Source organism: Procambarus clarkii, chromosome 23 (assembly GCF_040958095.1).
Source record: "Procambarus clarkii isolate CNS0578487 chromosome 23, FALCON_Pclarkii_2.0, whole genome shotgun sequence".
Lineage (NCBI taxonomy): Eukaryota > Metazoa > Arthropoda > Malacostraca > Decapoda > Cambaridae > Procambarus > Procambarus clarkii.
Genome location: NC_091172.1, coordinates 28,693,561 through 28,718,794, shown reverse-complemented (window position 1 = coordinate 28,718,794; position 25,234 = coordinate 28,693,561). Strand labels below are relative to the sequence as shown.

General features: G+C 43.0%; 1 protein-coding gene across 7 annotated transcripts in view; it reads left to right on the top strand.

Annotated features, from left to right (window-relative positions):
• LOC123763978 (adenylate kinase isoenzyme 5) overlaps positions 1 to 25,234 on the top strand; it is a 90,465-nt gene that overhangs the window by 27,358 nt on the left and 37,873 nt on the right. For 5 of the 7 annotated variants that reach the window (XM_069330035.1, XM_069330039.1, XM_069330037.1 and 2 more), the window contains one exon: positions 11,425 to 11,466. The exons of the other annotated variants lie outside the window; for them this stretch is intronic. In XM_069330035.1, coding sequence (XP_069186136.1) covers positions 11,425 to 11,466 — 42 coding nt within the window. The remainder of the gene's footprint in view (positions 1 to 11,424; positions 11,467 to 25,234) is intronic. 7 annotated transcript variants of the gene reach the window in all.

Sequence of the window (25,234 nt, the reverse complement as noted above, 5' to 3'; positions counted from 1 at the left end):
CCTCGAGAGCCATTAAGGTAATGGTGGGTCCCCTATTAACCATAATAGGGGGGACCCCTATAAGCCTGCCAGTCACACATCCAGCAGTCCTCTATATTATCCCAGGATTATGTGTATCACGGGTTGGCCCCGGGATGGCTATACCATAGCCTGAAACAAGCCCGTTAGTGCCTCCTTACATCTGCATCACTCTGAGTAAGCCAGTTTGTTTCTGTGCAGAAACAAGATTGCTTCTTCCATACTTTCCAACTCTGTAGAATCTAGAGCAAGCCAAAACGGCTCTTCTTGCTATCTGCAATAGGCTAGAGAAGGTCTCACCTTGCTATCTGCAGTAGGCTAGAGAAGGTCTCACCTTGCTATCTGCAGTAGGCTAGAGAAGGTCTCACCTTGCTATCTGCAGTAGGCTAGAGAAGGTCTCACCTTGCTATCTGCAGTAGGCTAGAGAAGGTCTCACCTTGCTATCTGCAATAGGCTAGAGAAGGTCTCACCTTGCTATCTGCAGTAGGCTAGAGAAGGTCTCACCTTGCTATCTGCAGTAGGCTAGAGAAGGTCTCACCTTGCTATCTGCAGTAGGCTAGAGAAGGTCTCACCTTGCTATCTGCAGTAGGCTAGAGAAGGTCTCACCTTGCTATCTGCAGTAGGCTAGAGAAGGTCTCACCTTGCTATCTGCAGTAGGCTAGAGCTTCCTTTTCTTACTTTGAGAATATTGATAGCGCCGTCTGGTCTCATAAGTTTCTGACTGGTGTAAGGCATTTTGGTCCTGAGTTCCTGGAGTGGAGCCAACTGGACTGGACTGGAGTTCGTGATGAGCCAAGGGATGAGCCAAGATATTATACTTCCCTCTCGAGGGATAGGAACTTCCTGCATGTGTTACGACCACCAGCCTGCCTATCCGGTACGCCCAGTTGGAATTTTATCATGTTATTTCCACGTGAAATCAGACTCGAGGTATGACATTTGTGTTGATATTGTGATGGTATATCCAGGTGTGTTTGTGATTGTTTGTATGTGGTTGTCTAAAAGGTGTGAGATAAACATAGAGTGTGTTTGAGAGCGTGTGAGTGTATTTGGGACTGTGATTGTGAGTGCAATTTGAGTGTGTGTGAGAGTGTGCATAGGAGTGTAGCTGTAAGTGTGTATAAAAGAGTGTTTTTTTTTTTGGTGACAACCTGTCTTCTACCTGATATTATCGTCGTTGTTTTGCGGAATCAAACAATCTTACCACAATCTAGCCCCCCCCAACACAATCTAAATCCCACCTACACCCCCCCCCCTCTACAATCTAGCCGCGCCCCAACCTTCACCCCCACCACAAGCTCTACACCCAACCTTTTATTTTCCCTTCTTTTTATTTCCCTTTCTCTTTGTAATTTCCACTCCTTTTTATTTCCCTCTCCATTTTCTTCCTTCATCCCCTCATGTGCACCCGAGGATCAATGTCCCCGCGGCCCAGTCTCATACCAAGCCTGCTGGTTAAAAAGTCTGGTCAACCAGGCTATTAGATGTGGCTTCTTGCAGTGTGGCGAATGCTTCCTCTCTGTTTTCCCCCCTCACAATTCTCTCCGTTCTCTCTAGCTCTCTTCTGTATCCTGTTCCTCTCTTTGAAAACTCAATTAGCAGTTTAAAAAGTAAATGTGACATGTAAGATGAACACATTTATTTACCGACACATTCCACCCTCCCGCCCGCGTGTGGGGGTCTCGCGGCCGAGCGGGCACCATTCGGGATTCGCAATCCACGGACCCGGGTTTTGATTCACGACCGAGACAGAAACAAATGGGCAGAGTTTCTTTCACCCCGATGCCTTAGTTCACCTGGCAGTAAATAGGTATCTGGGGGGTTAGACAGCCGTGGCGGGCTGCTTCGTCGGTGTGTGTGTGTGTGTGTGATAGAAATATATGTTGTAAATATGATAGAAAATAATAGGTCGGCGATCAATAAATTAGACAGCCGGCAATTAGAGAGGTGCGGTCCGAGAGCTAAGAGATCGATCCTGCAAGCGCAAATAATAAATACAATTAATAAATACGCAGGTCCACACACACACGCACACACACACACACACACACACACACACACACACACACACACACACACACACACACACACACACACACACACACACACACACACACACATACACACATACACACATACACACACATACACACACACACACACACATACACACACATACACACACACACACACACACACACACACACACACACACACACACACACACACACACACACACACACACACACACACACACACACACACACACACACACATACACACACACACACACACGCCTATGATCGTGTCTCAGTAAGTGTGGCTAACACATCACCTTTAACGTCCAAGAATAACCTATATGGCATTTCAACCTTTCTAATGGTCTAGACTCCTCAACCGCCCAGGTGACCGCTGCCGCCCATGTCATCACCACCTCCTCCTCCTCCTCCTCGGCTCCTCCCTCCTCTCTTCTTTCTCTTCTACTTCTAATGTATATATATATATACTTATTTTCATGTCTGCTATATTCCTTCTCATTTCCGTCTTTGCATTCCCTCTTCCCCCTCATGCCTCATATATATAAATTTCTCTTCCTCCTCCTCCTTCATCTCTCTGTTCATACCTCGTCTCTTTCGTCTTCTTCTCCAACGATGTATTTATATCTAAAGTGATAAGATAAGTGGTTTAGGGATTCACTTACATGGTGCACCTGGTGCTTCAAGACCCAGTACCGTGTAGTTGAAATTGAAATTGAAATTGAAATAAGTTTATTGAGGTAAAATACACACAAAGGGATGAGGTAGCTCAAGCTATTCTCACCCCGTTCAGTACATCGTGTTAATACATACATAAACACACATCACAAATAAACATATTAGTACCGTGTAGTGGGCAGACTAAGACGAGGCCCAGTTGTTACAGTGTTGTAATACAGTTACGCAGCTGGCTAGAGACTAATAATTAAGTTATGATATGTTAGATAACATAACTTAATATTACCTTATTGGGTGAGGACATTGGGGGGGAGGGGGAGACTGGATATCTAGAAGGCTGGTACTCTTCCTTTATTTACCGTTGTTTACTTTATTCATTATTTACTCATTAATTAGCTATCTTTATTATTCACAGTGTCAGTGGTCCTTACTTAGTCCTCAGGTTTTCCTTGTTGATTAGTCTTTGTTTCCTCGTTGGCTGGAGTTGACATTATTATTTATATCACTTTATTTATTTCACTTTATTTATTTCCTCATTAGTTATATGTTAATTTATATATAATTTATTTCCTTTATTCCCCCCCCCCCCTCCGTTTTCTTAAAGTATTCCTCCACAATATTTATTCGCTCTATTCTATATTATTATATTATTTACTCGTTTATATTAGTGTTTATTCACTCTTGGTTATTCCTCACTTTGCTTATTATTTACATGTTATTTTTCTTTATTCTCCGTGTTCTTAATTCATTAAGAATTTTAATTACCGTTTCTTAATACGTAAAGAATTTATTATCGTAAGTTTAATTGGCCATATTTCTCTGTACTTCTTATTTGTTATGTAATTTATGTATTCGTTATTTATTATAACGAATACATGTTTGGTTTTATTTAAGTTTTATTAATTATTTTTTATTTAATTATTATTTTATTTAATTATTAGTTTTATTATTTAATACATGTTTGGTTTTATTTATATTTTTATTTATTGGCTGCGGGTCTCCTTAAGATTCATTATTCCACCTCATTCTTGATTTACTAATTATAATTATACATTCTATATACATTCAAAATTATACAATTATAATTTATGCATTCTTGTTACAGTTAAATTATTAATATTTTCGCTGGTTATGTTCTGGTTCTTCGCTGAGCTGTGGTTGTTGTTTCAGATTTAGCTACTCAGAACGAAGTGTCCATGTAGCACGGGATATGGTGAGCCCCGTAATTCCCTGAGCCTTACAGACTGCTGATATTTCTCTCCTCACCTCTCACACACACACACTCTTTGCCCTCCTTCCTTCCCCCCCTTTTTTAGGGGGACGGGTTGCTCTGATACCCCCCTTTTTAGGAGGAGGGGTTGCTCTGATACCCCCTTTTTAGGAGGAGGGGTTGCTCTGATACCCCCTTTTTAGGAGGAGGGGTTGCTCTGATACCCCCCTTTTTAGGAGGAGGGGTTGCTCTGATACCCCCTTTTTAGGAGGAGGGGTTGCTCTGATACCCCCTTTTTAGGAGGACGGGTTGCTCTGATATCCCCTTTTTAGGAGGAGGGGTTGCTCTGATACCCCCTTTTTAGGAGGAGGGGTTGCTCTGATATCCCCTTTTTAGGAGGAGGGGTTGCTCTGATACCCCCTTTTTAGGAGAACGGGTTGCTCTGATACCCCCTTTTTAGGAGGAGGGGTTGCTCTGATACCCCCATTTTAGGAGGAGGGGTTGCTCTGATACCCCCTTTTTAGGAGGAGGGGTTGCTCTGATATCCCCTTTTTAGGAGGAGGGGTTGCTCTGATACCCCCTTTTTAGGAGAACGGGTTGCTCTGATACCCCCTTTTTAGGAGGAGGGGTTGCTCTGATACCCCCATTTTAGGAGGAGGGGTTGCTCTGATACCCCCTTTTTTAGGAGGAGGGGTTGCTCTGATACCTCCTTTTTAGGAGGAGGGGTTGCTCTGATACCTCCTTTTTAGGAGGAGGGGTTGCTCTGATACCCCCTTTTTAGGAGGAGGGGTTGCTCTGATACCCCCTTTTTAGGAGGAGGGGTTGCTCTGATACCCTCCTTTTTAGGAGGACGGGTTGCTCTGATATCCCCTTTTTAGGAGGAGGGGTTGCTCTGATACCCGCCACTGAGGAACGGAAACATTCTCCCTCGGATATTTTCTGAACCTGTTGAAAACATACATCCCGGTGTATAGATGTTGTATAAGTACTTGTTATTTTTACCCTATGCCACAGTTAAATACCTGGAACCTATTATGCAAAACTTATTGTTGAAATTATCGTTTTAATCCGACTCGATAGAACAAATATCATGCGTTGTTCGTCTTTGGCTTCATGTTCTACAAGAACAGTTAATTGTGAAAATTTAAACCCCATTTTTACGAAGTAATTTACACGCCAAATGCAAACTAGACATGATAGGGGTGATCCCATTCAGATCTTTAAAATACTGAATAAATTGGTGGATATTAATCCAGACCTCTTGTTTAACATGTTACAAGTAACACATACAAGGGAGAAAGAGCTTCAAACTAAAAAGAAGCGACAATGTAGGACACAAAACATTTTTCATTGTGGATGAAAATGTCTTTTCATCCACAGTTATAAACGCATGGAACGTCCTACCCGCCGAAGACAACAATTCCAAGACCTTACTTCAGTTCAAAGTCTAGTGGGTAAAAATCCTCAGGAACAGTGGGAAGGACCTTCAACAAGCCGCCGGGTTCCTGTCCCCGTCGAGGCCACTAGAGAGAGAGAGAGAGAGAGAGAGAGAGAGAGAGAGAGAGAGAGAGAGAGAGAGAGAGAGAGAGAGAGAGAGAGAGAGAGAGAGAGAGAGAGAGAGAAAGAGAAAGAGAGAGAGAGAGAGAGAGAGAGAGAGAGAGAGAGAGAGAGAGAGAGAGAGAGAGAGAGAGAGAGAGAGAGAGAGAGAGAGAGAGAGAGAGGGACTCATGTGTTATACTGGCTTTGAACTTACACTGTAACTAAAAACGTTTTTATGGTGAAAACAATCTGGCGAGTTTGAAATGAGCGGGAGAGGGAGGGAAGGAGCTTTGGGGAACTAGAAATAGAGAAAATATCTGGAACCAGTCGTGGAAGGGGGGGGGGGGAAGTACATACCAAGTATTGATAATGTCAACCGGTTCCGAATACCTTAGCATTCTTGCCAGGAATACTACTAACCGGTTTTCGTCGCGTCAGTACTGCATGTGGCAGACTCACATAATATGTAGCCACGTATGTAGCACCACACACATATTGGAGGAGTACAACCCCACATACTGCAGGTGCATAACCCACATAATGGAAGTACATAGCCAACATATTATACACCGCGTCAGGTGCAGTATTTATTTATATACAAGAAGGTACACTGGGATTGTGAGAACACACAGCATGGTAATTTACAATCTTGTAAAGCCACTAGTACGCGCAGCGTTTCGGGCAGGTCCTTAATCTAACAGATAGGCTTACTACTACTAACAGTAGGCGTACTAACTGCATCAGGTAGTGACCCGCCTCAGCTCACACCAGCTAAAATGGCATGTTGTTTGTTGTTTTAGAGTCAGCCACTCGGAACAACAAGTAGCACGGGCTATGGTGAGCCCGTAGTGGACTTACCTGGCACAGGAGCGGGGGGGCTGTAACTAACCGGTTCAACACACCACTAACCGGTTCAGCACACGCCGCCCCATCCCAGGACTGACACATGAGCGTTTCAGGACCACTTACTATACTTTTGTGGAATCAATACATTCGTGGTTCACGACAACGGGTCATAGTGTGCCGCTATGCCAGAGTCTGTCTCTACCTTGCCAACAAGCATTCCATCTATGCCTTTCTTTCTCCATGCATCTGTCTCTCTCTCTCTCTCTCTCTCTCTCTCTCTCTCTCTCTCTCTCTCTCTCTCTCTCTCTCTCTCTCTGTCCTATCCACATGCATCGCAAAATACCATTGAGGTGTGGAGAAGAGGAGGAGGAACAAGGACAGGACACACAGGAAGAAACACCGACAACAAAGGAGGGAAGAGAGAAGCAGGAGAGGAGAGGAGAGATTAGAGTGATGGGGAAGTGGAAAATGTGTGAGACCAGGAAAGACATCCTGATAGTGGACACGGAATATATTGGATTACAAATAAATTAAACAAAAAAAATCATATGAATAGGCAGACGAAATATACAGAGACAGAACGGAGAGAAAAATAGTAATTCAATTCAACTTCTAACACCGTTTTCTGTGTGTGTTTACGGATGGACAACAAGTTGTTTTTGCTGAAAGAAGAAGTTGTGGGAGCCAACTCCATCCAGAACCTCAAGGCGCAGATACGACACAAGACTAACGATGTTGTTGTTCTTATTATAGATTCAACTACTCTGAACAAGTTCCAAGTAGCACGGGCTATGGTGAGCCCATACGTCTTGACTATAAATGATCACCACGTACAAAAAAAAAGTAGTGGTTAGGCGGGGAACAGTGAGCTAAATCTCAATACACGGCCATTACTACCACAATACCACTACACACCCACCACCACCAACAACAACAACCACCACCACCACCACCACTACTATCTTCACCAACACCACCAAAATTTGAATCTAAGCTTCAAAAAGAGAGCCCGCCAAAGAAGGGAGCTGGGTGCTCTATCTCTCAAATTAAAGCCCCGGGCAGTTGACCCCTTGTGCTCTGTAAGCGCTGGAGATGAAGGCACTGAGGGTTGAAGGGCTTTAAATACTTTGTATCGATCTCCCCTTATTATGGGGGGTAGGTGGAGGGAGCAAAGGGGGGGGGGGGAGGGTAGGGAGGAGGAGGAGGAGGAGGAGGAGGAGGAGGAGGAGTGGGTGTAACAGCCCCACCATCCTATTCTACAATGATGATACATATACCAACTAATTAGTCAATGATGCAACATCAATTCTTGCAGCCAAAAATGTTTACGTTTGCAGTGTTGACTTTGCAGAGCGCACGATAAAAAAAAAAATTAACCCAAATTCATACTTAAACATTTGCTAGACCGCATGTATGTGCTCTACTAGGCCTAAGATTAGGCTTGGACAGGTTAGATTAGGCTCTTTAGACACACATTTTCTTTGTATTATTGAACTAATGCAAGTGGCATACTAAATTATAACTTTTTACGGTCCGATAGTTAATTTTTGTACGTTCAGCCAAATAGTTGCAATAAGTATTATCATCTTAGGAGGCTACGCTGCACACAAAACCGGTTCTCTCAATTAATAATAAACCGCATTTTGACGTCAAAATCCCCCCAACGGACAAAATATGTTGGTTTTGACCTCTCTGCGGAAAAGAATTACATCCAGGAAATTACAATTAATTATAAGTTTAGAAACATCCAGCAGGTGACATAATTGGAACTATATAGCAACGGAGAAAGTGTCATAATTTGGTCCAATTATAAATAGGAGAAAGACGGTCCAGTTGGCGTAATTGGTACTAAAGTCGCTCCGGATATGACTGTAATGTAAACAAAACAAAAATAGCCAGAGCATCATTAGGTTTAAGACCTCCGTAAATTGTGGCAAAATTTGTAAAAAGATGATTTTTGTAATTGTTTTTATTTGCATGTTGAGGCGCGGGCCTTAATTAAGCCTTTAGCTGGCCCCACCTGTAATTACTGGATTTATTAAATAAAAATATATACAATAACCGTCTATAAAAATCACTGTTATCAGATCCTCTGTAACTTTTATCATTGAATTATTATTATTATTATTATTATTATTATTATTATTATTATTATTATTATTATTATTATTATTATTGAGGAAATTCGTAGGAGCCATGAAGAGGGTTCGAACCTATGTGATGGGTTCACGCACACGCTCTAGCGACTAGACCACGACATGTTAAAAAGGATTGCAACCTGGAGTTCTACTGAACACACGAGGGGTTTCCTTGTGTGTTTCAGTAGTTTCTGTGGGCGTTTCTTGTGTGTGTGTGTTCTTGTTTCCGAGTCCCATCTGGAGACAGCTCACTTCTACTATTAGACGACAAGCTATGTCTATGAACGTTCGTGTTGCCAGCAGAGGGATACCTTAACTTTTATGACCCCTCCAAGCCTTGCTTCTCGAAAAGGCAGCCGCCCAGCATCGATAACCCCCCCTCTCTCTCTCTCTCTCTCTCTCTCTCTCTCTCTCTCTCTCTCTCTCTCTCTCTCTCTCTCTCTCTCTCTCTCTCTCTCTCTCTCTCTCTCTCACTTTCATTGCCTCTCTCAACTCACGTTTCGCTAATTAACCTTGACGTGGAATTCCGAAATAGCTTCCAGCACCATCGCTTACAGATCGATGGTGAGGGAAGTATTTAATTATATAAGACTCCAAGCAATCACACACACACACACACACACACACACACACACACACACACACACACACACACACACACACACACAAAGGGAAATAGCGGTGACAAAATAAAATACTGGTGATGAGTGAAAGTTATTGATAGGATAACAAATATAATAGTGGTGATAAGAGACATCATGTAGGTGTGTGAGGAAAAGAGAGAAAGTAGTTGTAATGGAGAGAGAGAGAGAGAAAGAGAGAGAGAGAGAGAGAGAGAGAGAGAGAGAGAGAGAGAGAGAGAGAGAGAGAGAGAGAGAGAGAGAGAGAGAGAGAGAGAGAGAGAGAGACTGTATTTGTGTGAGAGAAAGTAGTTGTGATAACAAGAACATGTGTGTGTGTGTGTATACATCTTGTAACATAATGAACACATAATATGCAATAACCCAAACTCCTGAGAGGTGTTGATGGTGGTCTAAGGCTCCAGCCCTCAACCAGCCTTGTTCCAGCGCCCAGTAATATCCCCCATAATATTGATAGAAGCAACAATAATGCAATAACAATTAGTTGCTGTGTCGCAAAGCAAGATTTGTCTAAAGAGTCATAATAAAACATTATTTTTATTATTATTTAATTTATTTTTCTATTATTGTTTAAAAATAATAAACTATTTATTTAATAATAACAAATACATTACTGGAGCATAATGACACAGCCGTTTAGGGAGTACTTAGAGTAATGATACCTTACCTTGATGTTATTCCGGGGCTTAGTGACCTCGCGGCCCGGTCGTCGACCAGGCCTCCTGTTTGCTGGACTGGTCAACCAATGATGGACACCCATTGTATATATATTGTCGTAAAAGATAATTAGAAAGTAGAAATCGGTACTATTGAATTTGCACGAACCTGAAAGGTTTTTGTACTAGTTTTTTTTTTTGTACTGATTATTCCTAGGCCTATACTAGGCCTAAGAATAATTAATTTGCTTTTTTAACTTAATTTTTTTCGGAGCATAAAGTGAATGGTACGAAATTCTACTATGAGTCAGTAGGTTGTTGTGGTTGGCTTATAACCTTCCGTTGCTTGATAGGACTTAAGTCCAACCTCAGACTAAGCTCTGCAAGTGATATATATATATATATATATATATATATATATATATATATATATATATATATATATATATATATATATATATATTTTTTTTTTTAAAGTTTGTGAGGGTACCACCTCTGGTGCCAATGTGGGGACCCATAGCCTCGGAGAAGAAAATAAAAAGTATTCAGAGGAGACCTTGTGGTTTCTCACTGAAGACTAATATTATCTTCTCCTACCACCCCCATTCTTTTGTATGTACACATATATATTTACTTTATTTGAACTTTGTTACAAAAAAGGAGTTACATATGGGTTACAAAGATGGTTGTCATAGGTTGTCGAGTTCCTCCAGCTCCTCAGAGCTGGAGGAACATATATATATATATATATATATATATATATATATATATATATATATATATATATATATATATATATATATATATATATATATGTATATATATATATATATATATATATATATATATATATATATATATATATATATACTTCCTCTTATGTCCTCTTAATGTTCATTTTTTGTAAACAATCATATATGTAACTGTATAACCTTGTATAATAAAGAGTACAACATATAAAAAAGGGGGGGTGGTAGAAGTGAACACTCATATGTATTCAGAGTTAAATAGCAAGTTTTTATCTGAATGCTCTGTGTTCCCTTCTTTGAGGCTGTGGGTCCCCACAATTGCACCAGAGGTGGTACCCCCCTATATATATATATATATATATATATATATATATATATATATATATATATATATATATATATATATATATATATATATATATATATATATATATATATAAACCACGTGATACTCTACTGGTTTCTGTAGGTCATAGTGGAACGCTAGTTACACTGCCAGAGTAGAAACTAAGCATATTTGTGTCAGCTAACAATAAAACTATTGCAGCAGAAGCTAAATATCGCACCAACATTTTCAGCTTAGAATGCTTGGATTAGAGCTCCATTCTCTTCAACACAAGTTACATAAAGCTAAAGAAAACTGTGGATTGAGACCTCACGATATCCTCAAACTATATTGTGTAAATTACGATTGATATGGCGACGAAAATATTGTTTTTGGACGCTGTAATGATTATCAGAGAAAGGGAGGATTGACGGAAGAGAAGAGGGTAGGTTGAGAAAGGAGAGACGCGAAGGATGGAAGGGGGATGGGGGTGAGGGAGGTGGATGGGTCTCAGCAATATATAAGTAGCTTGTGGTAGAAGAAACTGCATCTTGGTGTTAATCCCTGTTACCTTCTTATCCCCCACAGGCCAACGCTCCGAGACACTCAGCCTCCACGACCTAGATGAAGGTGATGCAGGATACTATTCCTCTTATCTCTTGCTTCCGGCTTTCGCTCTTCCGTCAGCTTGCTTCCTTGTCTGCATCTATAGCTGCTTGCCAACTTTCAGTTCTTTGTCACTCTGCTCTCCCTCTCCCTCTCTCTCTCTCTCTCTCTCTCTCTCTCTCTCTCTCTCTCTCTCTCTCTCTCTCTCTCTCTCTCTCTCTCTCTCTCTCTCTCTCTCTCTCTCTCTCTCTCTCTCTCTCTCTCTCTCTCTCTCTCTCTCTCTCTCTCTCTCTCTCTCTCTCTCTCCTCGACTCTGCCTCTGTCCTCCAGTTTACTGCAAGTACCACTGCTTTGTTGCTACTCTATATTCCATTACTCCTGATCCTGCTTGAAGTGCCTTTTGTGCTCTCTCCTTCGTTCCTCCTTCGGTCTCCTCCTCCCCGTCCTCCTCCAGCCCTTGCAACATCTCATCGCACCCTGATGATATCTCCCTCCTCCTACTCATCACCCTCCATGAGCACAGCATCTTGTTTTGTACGCTTCTGCTCTGTTCTATCCTCAGCCATGGTAGCTGTAGCTCCCTCTGCTCACCGCAGCGTAGTCGTGTGTGGGGGCGTAGTGGCCTGCTGAGTGTGGAGCTGGGGTAGTGCATCCCTCCCCCCTCCCCCGCTCTCCAAACTCTATTGCATATTTGCAACCATAAACTTGGACTTTAGTTCTTGGATTTGCACGTTTAATATTTTCCAAGTTCCGAGACACAGAAAGGGGATGAGAGCGCAATAAAAGTCTAGTTTAGGCTGGTATATATAAAAAAAACACTAGCATCACACAGCATCAAGATGATCTTAGAGCATCTTAGATCTTAGAGATGATCTTAGAGCATCATCTTAGAGCATCAAGATAGCATCTTAGAGCATCAAGATGATCTTAGAGCATGTTAGATCTTAGAGATGATCTTAATGCATCATCTTAGAGCATTAAGATAGCATCTTAGACCCCTCGCATGTAACCTAACGGCAGGGAGACATTCCGTATAACATTCCCCCACAAACAAACCAAATGTGTTTGGTTCCGTGCCTGTAGTTGGTCATTACAAAAATGAAAACAAATCATTTATCAAATAAAAAAAAGAAATCTAGTTTCTCTTTTTGTATTTTTACAGAGAAATATCATTAAGAACAGAGCAAACTTTAGACTGACTGGTTTACCAGTCAGAAAATATTCCTCTATTCAGTTCCATTATCTGCTTGACAGAGGCACTCCTGGGTCAATATTGGGTAAACAAAGGCATTATAGGGGACAATATTGATTTCATACAGGTAGTCTAGGTAGGAGGATTAGGGAGCCGGTCGGCCGAGCGGACAGCACGCTGGACTTGTGATCCTGTGGTCCTGGGATCAATCCCAGGCGCCGGCGAGAAACATTGGGCAGAGTTTCTTTCACCCTATACCCCTGCTACCTAGCAGTAAAATAGGTACCTGAGTGTTAGTCAGCTGTCACGGGCTGCTTCCTGGGGGTGGAGGCCTGGTCGAGGACCGGGCCACGGGGACACTGAAAAGCCCCGAAATCATCTCAAGATAACCTCAAGATAGGAGTAATATCTGCTTGACATAGGCACTTCAGGGGTAATATCTAGCTAACAGACGCACCCGAGGAGCAATATTTGACTGACAAATACACTCCAGGAGCAATTTCTGACTGACTGGCAACTTCTGACTGACCTTCAAAACAGCTTCCTGGATTGCCATAGAGGAGTTGGGAAGACGCTAGCGGGTAGTCTCTAACAACAAAAACAACCTGGGGCTGGAGAACAACCTCGCAGCGATTTAAAGTTTCGTAAATTGTTTAATAAATATACACCAATTAAGCCGTCACGGGCGAAGAAAGAGATGTACGGGTTTCGCAAGTCGACACGTCCTGGAGGCGGCTAGTTACACATATAGCACGCCGTGAAACATTTTCATACAACTTTATATATCAAAACAGTACTGATCTTAGGGGTGGGGGAGGGTTGCCACAGCCCTTTTTCCACTCCCCACCCAAAAAAAATGTCTCCAGTTCATTTAGATTCTTTGTGATAGTGGCACTGCCCTAATTGGCACTGCTCTAATAGGGAAAGTTGGTGATACTTTCGCGGCTCCCGGTGGCACTGGCACCCCGAGACTTCCCTCGCCTGCTGCCATCAGCTGAGAAGAAAAATCTTTCAAGATCAAGGCGTTGAACTGCTTATAACTTATTAATTCTTTCATCACTGGTTCATGTACAGTACATGTCTCAGTGTAGGCATGTTGTTATTGCCACAGTAGAGAGCACTGGCAACCTTGCCACAGTAGAGGGCACTGGCAACCTTGCCACAGTAGAGGACACTGACAACCTTGCCACAGTACAGGACTGGCAACCTTGCCACAGTAGAGGACTTGCAACCTTGCCACAGTACAGGACACTGGCAACCTTGCCACAGTAGAGGAACATGGCAACCTTGCCACAGTAGAGGACTGGCAACCTTGCCACAGTAGAGGAACATGGCAATCTTGCCACTGTAGAGGACACTAGCAACCTTGCCACAGTAGAGGACTGGCAACCTTGCCACAGTAGAGGACTGGCAACCTTGCCACAGTAGAGGACTGGCAACCTTGCCACAGTAGAGGAACATGGCAATCTTGCCACTGTAGAGGACACTAGCAACCTTGCCACAGTAGAGGACTGGCAACCTTGCCACAGTAGAGGACTGGCAACCTTGCCACAGTAGAGGACTGGCAACCTTGCCACAGTAGAGGAACATGGCAATCTTGCCACTGTAGAGGACACTAGCAACCTTGCCACAGTAGAGGTACTGAGGCAAGGTTGCCAGCACTGGCAACGCTCGGGGGTTGTAGTCCTAAGAGCCCGCGTTCGATTCCCGGCCGAGGCGGAAACAAATGGGCAGTTTCTTTCACCCTGATGTCCCTGTTCACCTAGCAGTAAATAGGTACCTGGGAGTTAAACAGCTGCTAAGGGCTGCTTCCTGGGGATGTGTGCGCGTGTGTAAGAGAAATGCAAGTAGTAGATATAATAGAGTAAAAATAGATTGGTTAGAAAGGCGGGATCCAAGAGCTAAGAGCTCGATTCTGCAGGCACAAATAGCAAATACAAAGTAGTAAATACATACATCTGGCACCACAGTGTAAACAAAAACATACATCTGGCACCACAATATAAGCAAAAACATACATCTGGCACCACAGTGTAAACAAAAACATACATCTGGCACCACAATATAATCAAAAACATACATCTGGCACCACAGTATAAACAAAAACATACATCTGGCACCACAATATAAGCGAAAACATACATCTGGCACCACAGTGTAAACAAAAACATACATCTGGCACCACAATATAAGCAAAAACATACATCTGGCACCACAATATAAGCAAAAACATACATCTGGCACCACAGTGTAAACAAAAACATACATCTGGCACCACAATATAAGCAAAAACATACATCTGGCACCACAGTGTAAACAAAAACATACATCTGGCACCACAATATAAGCAAAAACATACATCTGGCACCACAATATAAGCAAAAACATACATCTGGCACCACAGTGTAAACAAAAACATACATCTGGCACCACAATATAAGCAAAAACATACATCTGGCACCACAATATAAGCAAAAACATACATCTGGCACCACAGTGTAAACAAAAACATACATCTGGCACCACAATATAAGCAAAAACATACATCTGGCACCACAATGTAAACAATATATAAAACAGACTCATGCAAGAAGCATAATGAAGAAATACAGTGTTCGCAGGGTGGGGGAGCCGAGGAGGAAGTTATTACCAGATTTATATGCTGGATCTCTGTTAGTTAGACACACACACACACACACACACACACACACACACACACACACACACACACACACACACACACACACACACACACACACACACACACACACACACACACGCACACGCACACACGCACACACACACACACGCACACACGCACACACACACACACACACACACACACACACACACACACACACACACACACACACACACACACACACACACACACACACACACACACACACACACACACACACACACGCACACACACACACACACACACACACACACACACACACACACACACACACACACACACACACACACACACACACACACACATAAAATAAATTAAATCCATGCTAAAAAAAAGGAAGGTCTATAGAGTTATTTCATCAGAGGACCGGTAGCATAAAGTCATACACCAGGAATTATTAGGGAAAAAGCGCCAAGCCATTAAGACTATATAGCACTTGGAAGAGGTCAGGATAAAGATTTGAGATTAAGGAATGGTGCCCAACCACTTGTACGGTCGGGGATTGAACGCCGACCTGCATGAAGCGAGACCGTCGCTCTACCGTCCAGCCCAAGTGGGTCAGAGTTGGAGCTCAGTTCATGCATGAGAACACAGGCACTCTCTAGGCCTAGAGAACACACTGTGCCGGCACGTGATCACAAATGCAGTGTGTTCTTATCTGTGGTCAAGGAGATACTACCGATTGTGTACAGGTGGTCAGGGCCAGACAACCCTTGTATACAGGTGTTCAGAGCCAGACAATGCTTGTATACAGGTGTTCAGGGCCAGATAACCCTTGTGTACAGGTGTTCAGGGCCAGACACTCATTGTGTACAGGTGTTCAGGGCCAGACAACCCTTGTATACAGGTGTTCAGGGCCAGACACCCCTTGTATACAGGTGTTCAGGCCAGACAACCCTTGTATACAGGTGTTCAGGGTCAGACACCCCTTGTATACAGGTGTTCAGGGCCAGACAACCCTTGTGTACAGGTGTTCAGGGCCAGACACCCCTTGTATACAGGTGTTCAGGGCCAGACAACCCTTGTGTACAGGTGTTCAGGGCCAGACAACCCTTGTGTACAGGTGTTCAGGGCCAGACAACCCTTGTATACAGGTGTTCAGGGCCAGACAACCCTTGTATACAGGTGTTCAGGGCCAGACAACCCTTGTATACAGGTGTTCAGGGCCAGACAACCCTTGTATACAGTTGTTCAGGGCCAGACAACCCTTGTGTACAGGTGTTCATGGCCAAACAACCCTTGTATACAGGTGTTTAGGACCAGACAACCCTTGTATACAGGTGTTCAGGGCCAAACAACAACTGCGAACAGGTGTTTAGGGCTAAACAACCCTTGTATACAGGTGTTCAGGGCCAAGCAACCCACCCTTCATGACCGCTGCAGTGAAGGAGAAAACATCTTGGTTAAGCGTGAGAAATGGGAGTGAGGGGTCGGTCCCCCCTCCTACAGTGAGGGGTCGGTCCCAACCCCCTACAGTGAGGGGGGTCGGTCCCCCCCATTGCCATCATCAGTGCAGTAGTGACCTCTCCCCCGCCCCCCTCTTGCACTGACCTCTGGAGCCTCAGTGACTATACTGCAGCGGGAGCCCTCAATATTATAGCGTCGTGCTTACAGTCTTGTCCTTGCCTACAGTTGTGTCTATGGAGAGCGAGACTCAGCTCTGGAGACCCGCCTCTTAGTGACTGTACCTGGTGCATTTATACTTTCCACTACACACTGTTATTGTTATTCTGGAAAACTGTAAATGGAGGTTTCTTCCACCGCCTGTGGTTAAAGTTCATTCCATTTGTTCACCACTCACAGCATGAACATTTCCTTACATTTCTCTGGTTTCCAACTTCTATTTACGCCTCCTCGTCCTATTGGCTTTCACCTGGGGAACAACTGCTTGTTTACATTATCTGTTCTCCCCAGTATCGTTCATATTGTGATCATATCCTTTCTTGTCCTCCTTTCTTCCAGTGTAGTTAGATTTGTTCCCTTAGCTTGTTCTCATTTTTCCTTATCTTTAGTCAGTCACGTTATACATCTTAGGGTTTGGCTAGTAGCTGGATGGATGACCATACGAACTAAAGGTCTACAATTAATAGCCTCCTGTCACCGTTAGGGTTGAGAATCGTACCTGTTGTGAAGGTCGGCGCCGCCTTCAGTCGCGTGAGAACGACACCCACGCGGCTCCAGGGACATCTTCCGGAACACAGGCCACAGAAGGACTTGGAAGGCTTTCTTCCGTAATAATACTATGTCAGCCGTAGCGGCCATAACGCACACAGTGCCAAACGAGGCACCACACGCTACCTATGACTCACTGGCACTGACCCTCCCCCTCCCCCAATCACATAGTTCTTTCCCTCCCTGAGACAAACAAGCTCCCCCTCCCCTCTTCTCCCTCTACTAGAGTTGTTGTTGTTATAGATTCAGCTACTCAGAACAAGTTCCAAGTAGCACGGGCTATGGTGAGCCCGTAGTAGACTTACAAAAAAGGAAAGATAATATATTCTCTACTAGAGAAGCAGCCGTCCTCATATGGACCACCTAACCTCCTTCTAACTCATCTCTCCTTAACCTGCTACTCCCATCTTCCCCCACACACCCTTCACAGTCCCTAATCCCCCCGTGCAGGCGATGAGTCACAATAACGTGGCTGAAGTATGTTGACCAGACCACACACTAGAAGGTGAAGGGACGACGACGTTTCGGTCCGTCCTGGACCATTCTCAAATCGATTGGTGACTTGAGAATGGTCCAGGACGGACCGAAACGTCGTCGTCCCTTCACCTTCTAGTGTGTGGTCTGGTCAACCTAATCCCCCCCCTTCCCCCACTCCCACTCCCATAACCCCAGTCCACACCCCCTCATCCCCTCTCCAAGGCCCCCTCACCCACACCCGCCCCCGCTGCTGCAACACCAGGTAGATAAACTAAAAAAAAATCACCCTCGCGTGATTTTTATGTCATCCACCATCACGCATCCCGTCTCTGGTCACGGAAGAGGCAGTACCTTATCCGCATCAGCTCCTGCTAACGCGATAAACACAAGGTTTTGTGTTGTATTGATAATATCACTTGTGTTGACCCTCTCACCTGGATCGATAACCACGTCACCTAACTCTTCGTGCTATGGGGACCTTGTTTGGTATGGTGTTGATCCCTACAAAAAAAAGGACCCTTCTTTTAGGGCAGGCCCCTTCCTCCCCCCCCCCCCATCATCCTAGCTCCGCCTCCCCATCCGTCAGGGGACCAGACACCTGAGTGGACAGTGCTCGAGATTCGTAGTCCTAAGGTCCCGAGTTCGATCCCCGCCGGAGGCGGAAACAAATGGGCAGAGTTACTTTCACCTTGATGCTCCTGTTCACCTAGCCTTAAGTAGGTACTTGGGAGTTAGACAGCTGCTACGGGCTGCTTCCTGGGGATGTGTAACAAAATGGAGGCCTGGTCGAGGACAGGGCCGCGGGGACGCTAAGCCCCGAAATCATCTCAAGATATCCTCAAGATAACCTTCCCCGTTTGCACATCCCCCCCTACAGCCACTCCCCCACCCCACCAACTTCTCTAATAGCCTCACCTCCACCAGCCCTCCCCTAACCCATAGGTTGTCTATGTAACCTAACTCACCCACTACGTAACTTAACATGACCACCCCACTATGTGCCTTAACCCACATAACCTAACCAAACACTACATAACTTAACCCATATAATCTAACCAGCCAGCAAATACATTTATAGTCCTGAACGTTGTTCAAGCCTCAAGAAAACTCTCAGTGTATGAATACTTAAACCCAATGTATACCTCTCGGTGTTTAGACCCCTATTCTAGTGCTACCTGTGTTTTAATTTTCAAAAGCTCGTCTCATATCGTGTTATCATATTTTATTATCGTATTAATCTCGTATACGTCTCTCACATTTGGAATCACAATAGGTATACCTGTTATTAACTTTAAAGTGTTAACGGGAGACTGGAAAAATTATCAGATCTACTTCTGGTGTATACAAATGTTAATTTTAGCTTGACAACTATATATAACTCTCGTTAAAGGGATGATATTTAGTCTTTCACTAACATTTGTTGAAGAATAGAATGATGGATGTACCAATGGTTGGAGGGAAGGATATTTTTAATATATTAAATACAACCATTTCTCTCTCTCTCTCTCTCTCTCTCTCTCTCTCTCTCTCTCTCTCTCTCTCTCTCTCTCTCTCTCTCTCTCTCTCTCTCTCTCTCTCTCTCTCTCCTCTCTCTCTCTCTCTCTCTCTCTCTCTCTCTCTCTCTCTCTCTCTCTCTCTCTCTCTCTCTCTCTCTCTCTCTCTCTCTCTCTGTCTCTCTGTCTCTCTGTCTCTCTGTCTCTCTGTCTCTCTGTCTCTCTGTCTCTCTGTCTCTCTCTCTCTCTCTCTCTCTCTCTCTCTCTCTCTCTCTCTCTCTCTCTCTCTCTCTCTCTCTCTCTCTCTCTCTCTCTCTCTCTCTCTCTCTCTCTCTCTCTCTCTCTCTCTCTCTCTCTCTCTCTCTCTCTGTTACAAAGACTCAACTATGCATTGTGTAGCCTGTATGTTGCCTGCATTTACCTGTATGTTGCCTGTATATTGCCTGCATTTTGCCTGTATGTTGCCTCCATTTTTGCCTGTATGTTGCCTGTATGTTGTTTGATATGTTGCCAGTACTCATTGCTTGGTCTAACCTGCATCATACTAATTACCAAACCCAAATATAAACAAAGCGTTTAATCCCCTTTTCCGTATCATCACTGCAATTTCTCAACGTATTAGTAAGCATGAAGTACAATTATACAACCACGCACGGAGCCAAGTATGTCGGACGTCAGTTATACACGCGCAGTGTATGTACAAATGTACTCACCTGTGTGTATAAGAGTACCCATGTGTGTGTGTTTATGTACTCATACGAAGAGGGTTATATATATATAGTCATGCGTATAAGCACAGTCTGGTGTGTGCGTAACAAAAAGGATATACATGCAAGCAGCTATTCAGCAGTATTAATATACACATTAGAGGAGTAATTCATACATGTATGTATTCCTTTGAGCTTGTAGTCATACTTAGTAAAGATATCCAGCAGTGCTTCACTTAAATCAGCAAGTTAGCTATATTCACACATTACAATGTGTGAACATAGCCATAGGTAAATACAGGTATAGGTACAAATACAAGAGCATGATCAAATACAAGTGCAGTGACAAATACTCGTGCAGTGACAAATACAGGTGCAGTGACAAATACTCGTGCAAGGAACAAATACAGATGTAGAGACAAAGGCATTTGTAGAAACAAAATCAGACGCAGAAATAAATACAGGTCCTATTATTAATTTTGCTAGACATTTAGACGATATATTTTATTTTAAAAGGGGGGAAGAGCAGGGGGATTCTGTTGACCCAAACCTGTTATGCTCTCGTCTAAAGACAAACCACAGGGTTTGTCTTTAGGGTGGCTTTGATCTTCAAAGGGGACGAGGGCTGGGAACGGGGAAGGGGGGAGGCTCGTGATTGACCGCCCGCAACGTCCATTAAGTTTGGGGTCCTTCCACTGTGAGTCAACAATGAGTACACGCCACCTGCGGTGAGTCAGACTCTTTGAGTAACTAGTAAGCCAAGCTCTCTGAGTGGCCAGTAAGGCAAGGTCTCTGAGTGGGCAGTAAGGCAAGGACTCTGAGTGGTCAGTAAGTCAAGGTCTCTGAGTGGCCAGTAAGCCAAGCTCTCTGAGTGGTCAGTAAGGCAAGGTCTCTGAGTGGCCAGTAAGCCAAGCTCTTTTGAGTGGCCAGTAAGGCAAGGTCTCTGAGTGGGCAGTAAGGCAAGGTCTCTGAGTGGTCAGTAAGCCAAGCTCTCTGTGGCCAGTAAGCTCAGCTCTCTGAGTGGCCTGTAATTGAAGCCTAACCTATCCTAGGGGAAAAAAGTATCTTAATGCTTATGTGGAGTAATCAGGTCGAGAAGCCTTGTTTTTCCAAATTTGATTACGGAAATTTGGAAAAACTCTATCATAAAACAGTATCAGAACAGTTCATTTTTGTATATAAACTTTTCTATCGCTATACGAGCTGCCTCATTGTAGGTTGGGGTTGGTTTTATTTATTCCTTAATATAATCAGTATCATACTGTTTACATCACATTATGTAATTACCAAAAGGAACAAAAAATTATCATGAAGCTTATGAATCGCGCATTGCGAGCAAATAATATTAATGCCTATAACAGCAGCCTCAAGTATGGGGTTTCTGTATGATGACGCTAGACAAAAATACATATAAGCTGTGCGGAAAAACCACAAAGAAATGGGAAAGAGAGGTGAACGTTTCGGCCTGTTAGAGCCTTTGTCAACACTAGACTGACTAGAGAAAGAGAGAGAGGATGCAGTATATAAGCTGTATTGGGTCATTTTTAACCGTATTATGAATTATCCGACCGTCTTGAGCATGCAATGAAGGGAACTATCAGGAGAAAGCGCCAAGCCATTACAACTATAGTGCACTTCGAAGGGATCAGGATAAGGATTTGAAATGGGACGGGGAAAAAAAGGAATGGTGCCCAACCACCTGGACGGTCGAGGATTGAACGGCGACCTGCATGAAGCGAGAGCGTCGCTCTACCGTCCAGCTCTGGCGGTTGGGCGAGCATGTAATGATTTATCCTATGCAAGTGCATAATAATGCACATAATTAGCTAAACCAACTGTCTTGTGCACGTAATAAACTATAAAAAGAATTGAAAATTCTAAATGTTATTTTCTTGAGTTTTGAAATTATGTCTTTTAAGAATTCTAGAAGACATTCCAGTTTTCAGCTGGAAAATTTTGAAATTACCAAATCTGAATACGAAAGAGATCTGGGTGTTAGTATGATCACTAGGAATCGTATGTAAAGAAATCACCGTTAGCAAGTGTTAGTAATTAGATTTCTAATGTTATTCTCCAGATTTATATTACCCTTGTTAAGATCCTTTAGGTTATGCAGCTCAGCATCATACCATAGAACGGACAATACTTTGTCTTAGAAAATACACAGAAGAATGACATAATTAATTTGAGGGATTAGAAACTCTCTTATGAAGAGAGATTAAGAAATCTTAATTTATATTCTCCAGACATTTAGATAGTAAGGAAAGACCCGAATATGAACCCAGAATTTTTTTTTAACGTCTTTATTATCAATAGTTACTTGGACAACTGACCAAGCCACTGCTTAAGCTGTCTCGTGAATAATAAATAAGTCATTAGTACAACCAAGAAACATTCGGATACATGCAAACAAAACCTTGGAATAGGCTATAACTTGGTATGTTCTGTTTTGGGGGTGCAAACTTGCATATATCAATATGTCACGGGACTTGTTAACTTGTATACCAGGACAATCACGAACCCGAGGAATGAGAAGACGTGATAACGTATCAACACAACCCTTGTTAGCTTCTTCACCCGGACAAGTCACGATTGCCGCACCGAATATCCCCAACATCGTGTTGTTTTCCTGTCAGGTACAGAAGCTTCCTCCTCCGACAGACGTCGTCGCCACGAAAGCACGCAAGTGAAGCACGCGAGGCAGGTCGCCCTCTGAGCTACATGGAGGAGGTCACCCTCCTCTAAGCCACTAAGAGAAAGACAAACCATGCGAGAAAGGTCACCCTTCTATGAGCCACACGAAGCAGGTCACCCTCCTGTGAGCCAGGACTGTTAGGTCACTGGCTCTATGGGTCATTATGAGCTATGGAAACCAGGTCACTGTGAGCCACGCGGACAATTCACTCTCTGTGCCAACTTTATAACACCAGGTGGGTACTCCTCCAGCCCCAGGTCGGGCTAAATGTCATACCACCGGTAGCTGCAGCAGGCTGGAAACATATAGCCCAGTGGTTTGTCACACACAAGAGACCTTTCACGTCCTGTAATTGGTCCTCCATTCTGGGAGGTAAGAGCACCCAAGGCGCAGTATCTGCATAATCTACGAGTCGGTATTAGCGGTGACGCAAGGCAGCAGTCGTAAAAAAAGATGTGGGTTATGGCACAAGTTGGAAAGTCGACGGTTCAACATTAGCGGCGCAGGAGACACCAGTAACTGTAGTGTCCCACGGTGAATAACGTTTCGTATCAATGTTAGTTGAAAAAAGCTGCATGATGCTATTGTTGTTTTAGATTCAACTACTCGGAACAAAAAGTTTCAAGCAGCAAGGGCTATGGTGAGTCCGTCGAGCTGCAGGATTGATGATTGATAAAGATTAAGCCACCCAAGAGGTGGCACGGGCATGAATAGCCCGTAAGTGGTGGCCCTTTTGAGCCATTACCAGTATCAAGAGATGATACTGGAGATCTGTGGAGGCGCAACTGCACCCTGCGTGACGGGAGATGTCTCCCGGACCAAATGGTAACCAAATGGTGAGAGCTGCAGGAGTATGGCTTCAATTATGCAACAGTATTACTGCAAAGATGCAACAATATTACTTTAAAATATGTAATTAGTTTTCAAAGACGATATGTACCAAGATAAAGAATACTTAATATCTGTGTAAGTTTTCAAGTTTCTCATCTGGTATCATATTTTGCAGTGATGTTTGATAATCTGTACCTGAATAGGTTTTATTGAAAAATTTGATAATTCCATATTTTTTTCAATTACTTATAGAAAACGTTGATAGATAACGAAATACCTCAATACAACATAATAAACTCCAAAAATATTAACAAATTTTCTGAGACAATTCATGGATATAATCCTGATGTCATGAAATCAATTACAATTGTATGAATAGAATTCATTTGAAAGCACAACACGTTTCCAGGTTCTCGGAAGTTTAGTCACCGTCGCGATCGATCGTACAATCTTAACCTTAGCGAATCACCTTTATTGGCACTAATGACAAGACTTCTACTGTTCTTACAAGGTCTGCTGACCCCTGTGAATCATAGACGGGACAGCTCGTGAATTCTAATTTAATTTAAATTTTCCTGAAACATCTTTGCCCAATTTAGCGCATTGTCAATGCGCTAAATAATCGCATATGATGAATTCGTTTAGCATCAAACCTTGATGAATTTGCTCCTTTTTACGTCAGGTAATAATATATTTCTGGCGAAGGTTAACTTCCCTCGGATAATAGTAATCAAAATATAGTTACGGTAACTGATTTATGGGAAAAATTGCCGGGTAATATTATAAGCACTGGATCACTGTATTGTTTCAATTGTAAGTTAGACATGTATATAAATGAATTTGGGTGGATATAAATAGGCGTTGCCTCATTTGGCCCAATAGGCCTTTTGCAGTTTCACTTACGCTTATGTTCTAATAAATTAATTTTAATGACACTACAACATTTGTAGGTAAGGTTACGGCATTAGGCTGCGTGCAAGGTATACAGTAAAGCTTTTAATAGTTAGTTCCCAGAGCTGCGAACGCACCACAACCTACGGGAAATTTAGAATATTGCATCTCTAAGATGAACTTCTTTCATATCTTCATTTACTTGCAAGAGTATACAGCCAGACAGGTTATTCACTGGGGTATAAAAGTCACAATACATTCTTCGTTGAAGCAGATGCAGGTAACTTCATATATACGACAGTTTGCCACCAGATTTTGTTGTTATATAAGATCCTTCCTAGCCTAATCCAATCCAACCTAACCTAATGATATATTCAGTTACTTAGACAAAAGATTGACGTTGTTGCGAGACAGGATCAATTATAAGATTTGGGGTTTACGGCTCATGCTAGGTGATGATATGGAAAATTGGTTTACATGGAATTATATAAAATATATATGTAGTATTTTCCTTTGTAAATTGCTGTAAATATGATCTTTATATTGTACATTATTGAATAAAGGAAAAAACAAAGCTTTAGGAGAAAGTGCACTTGTGTACTATTAACTATTTGACAGGGCCTGGGGAGCCTT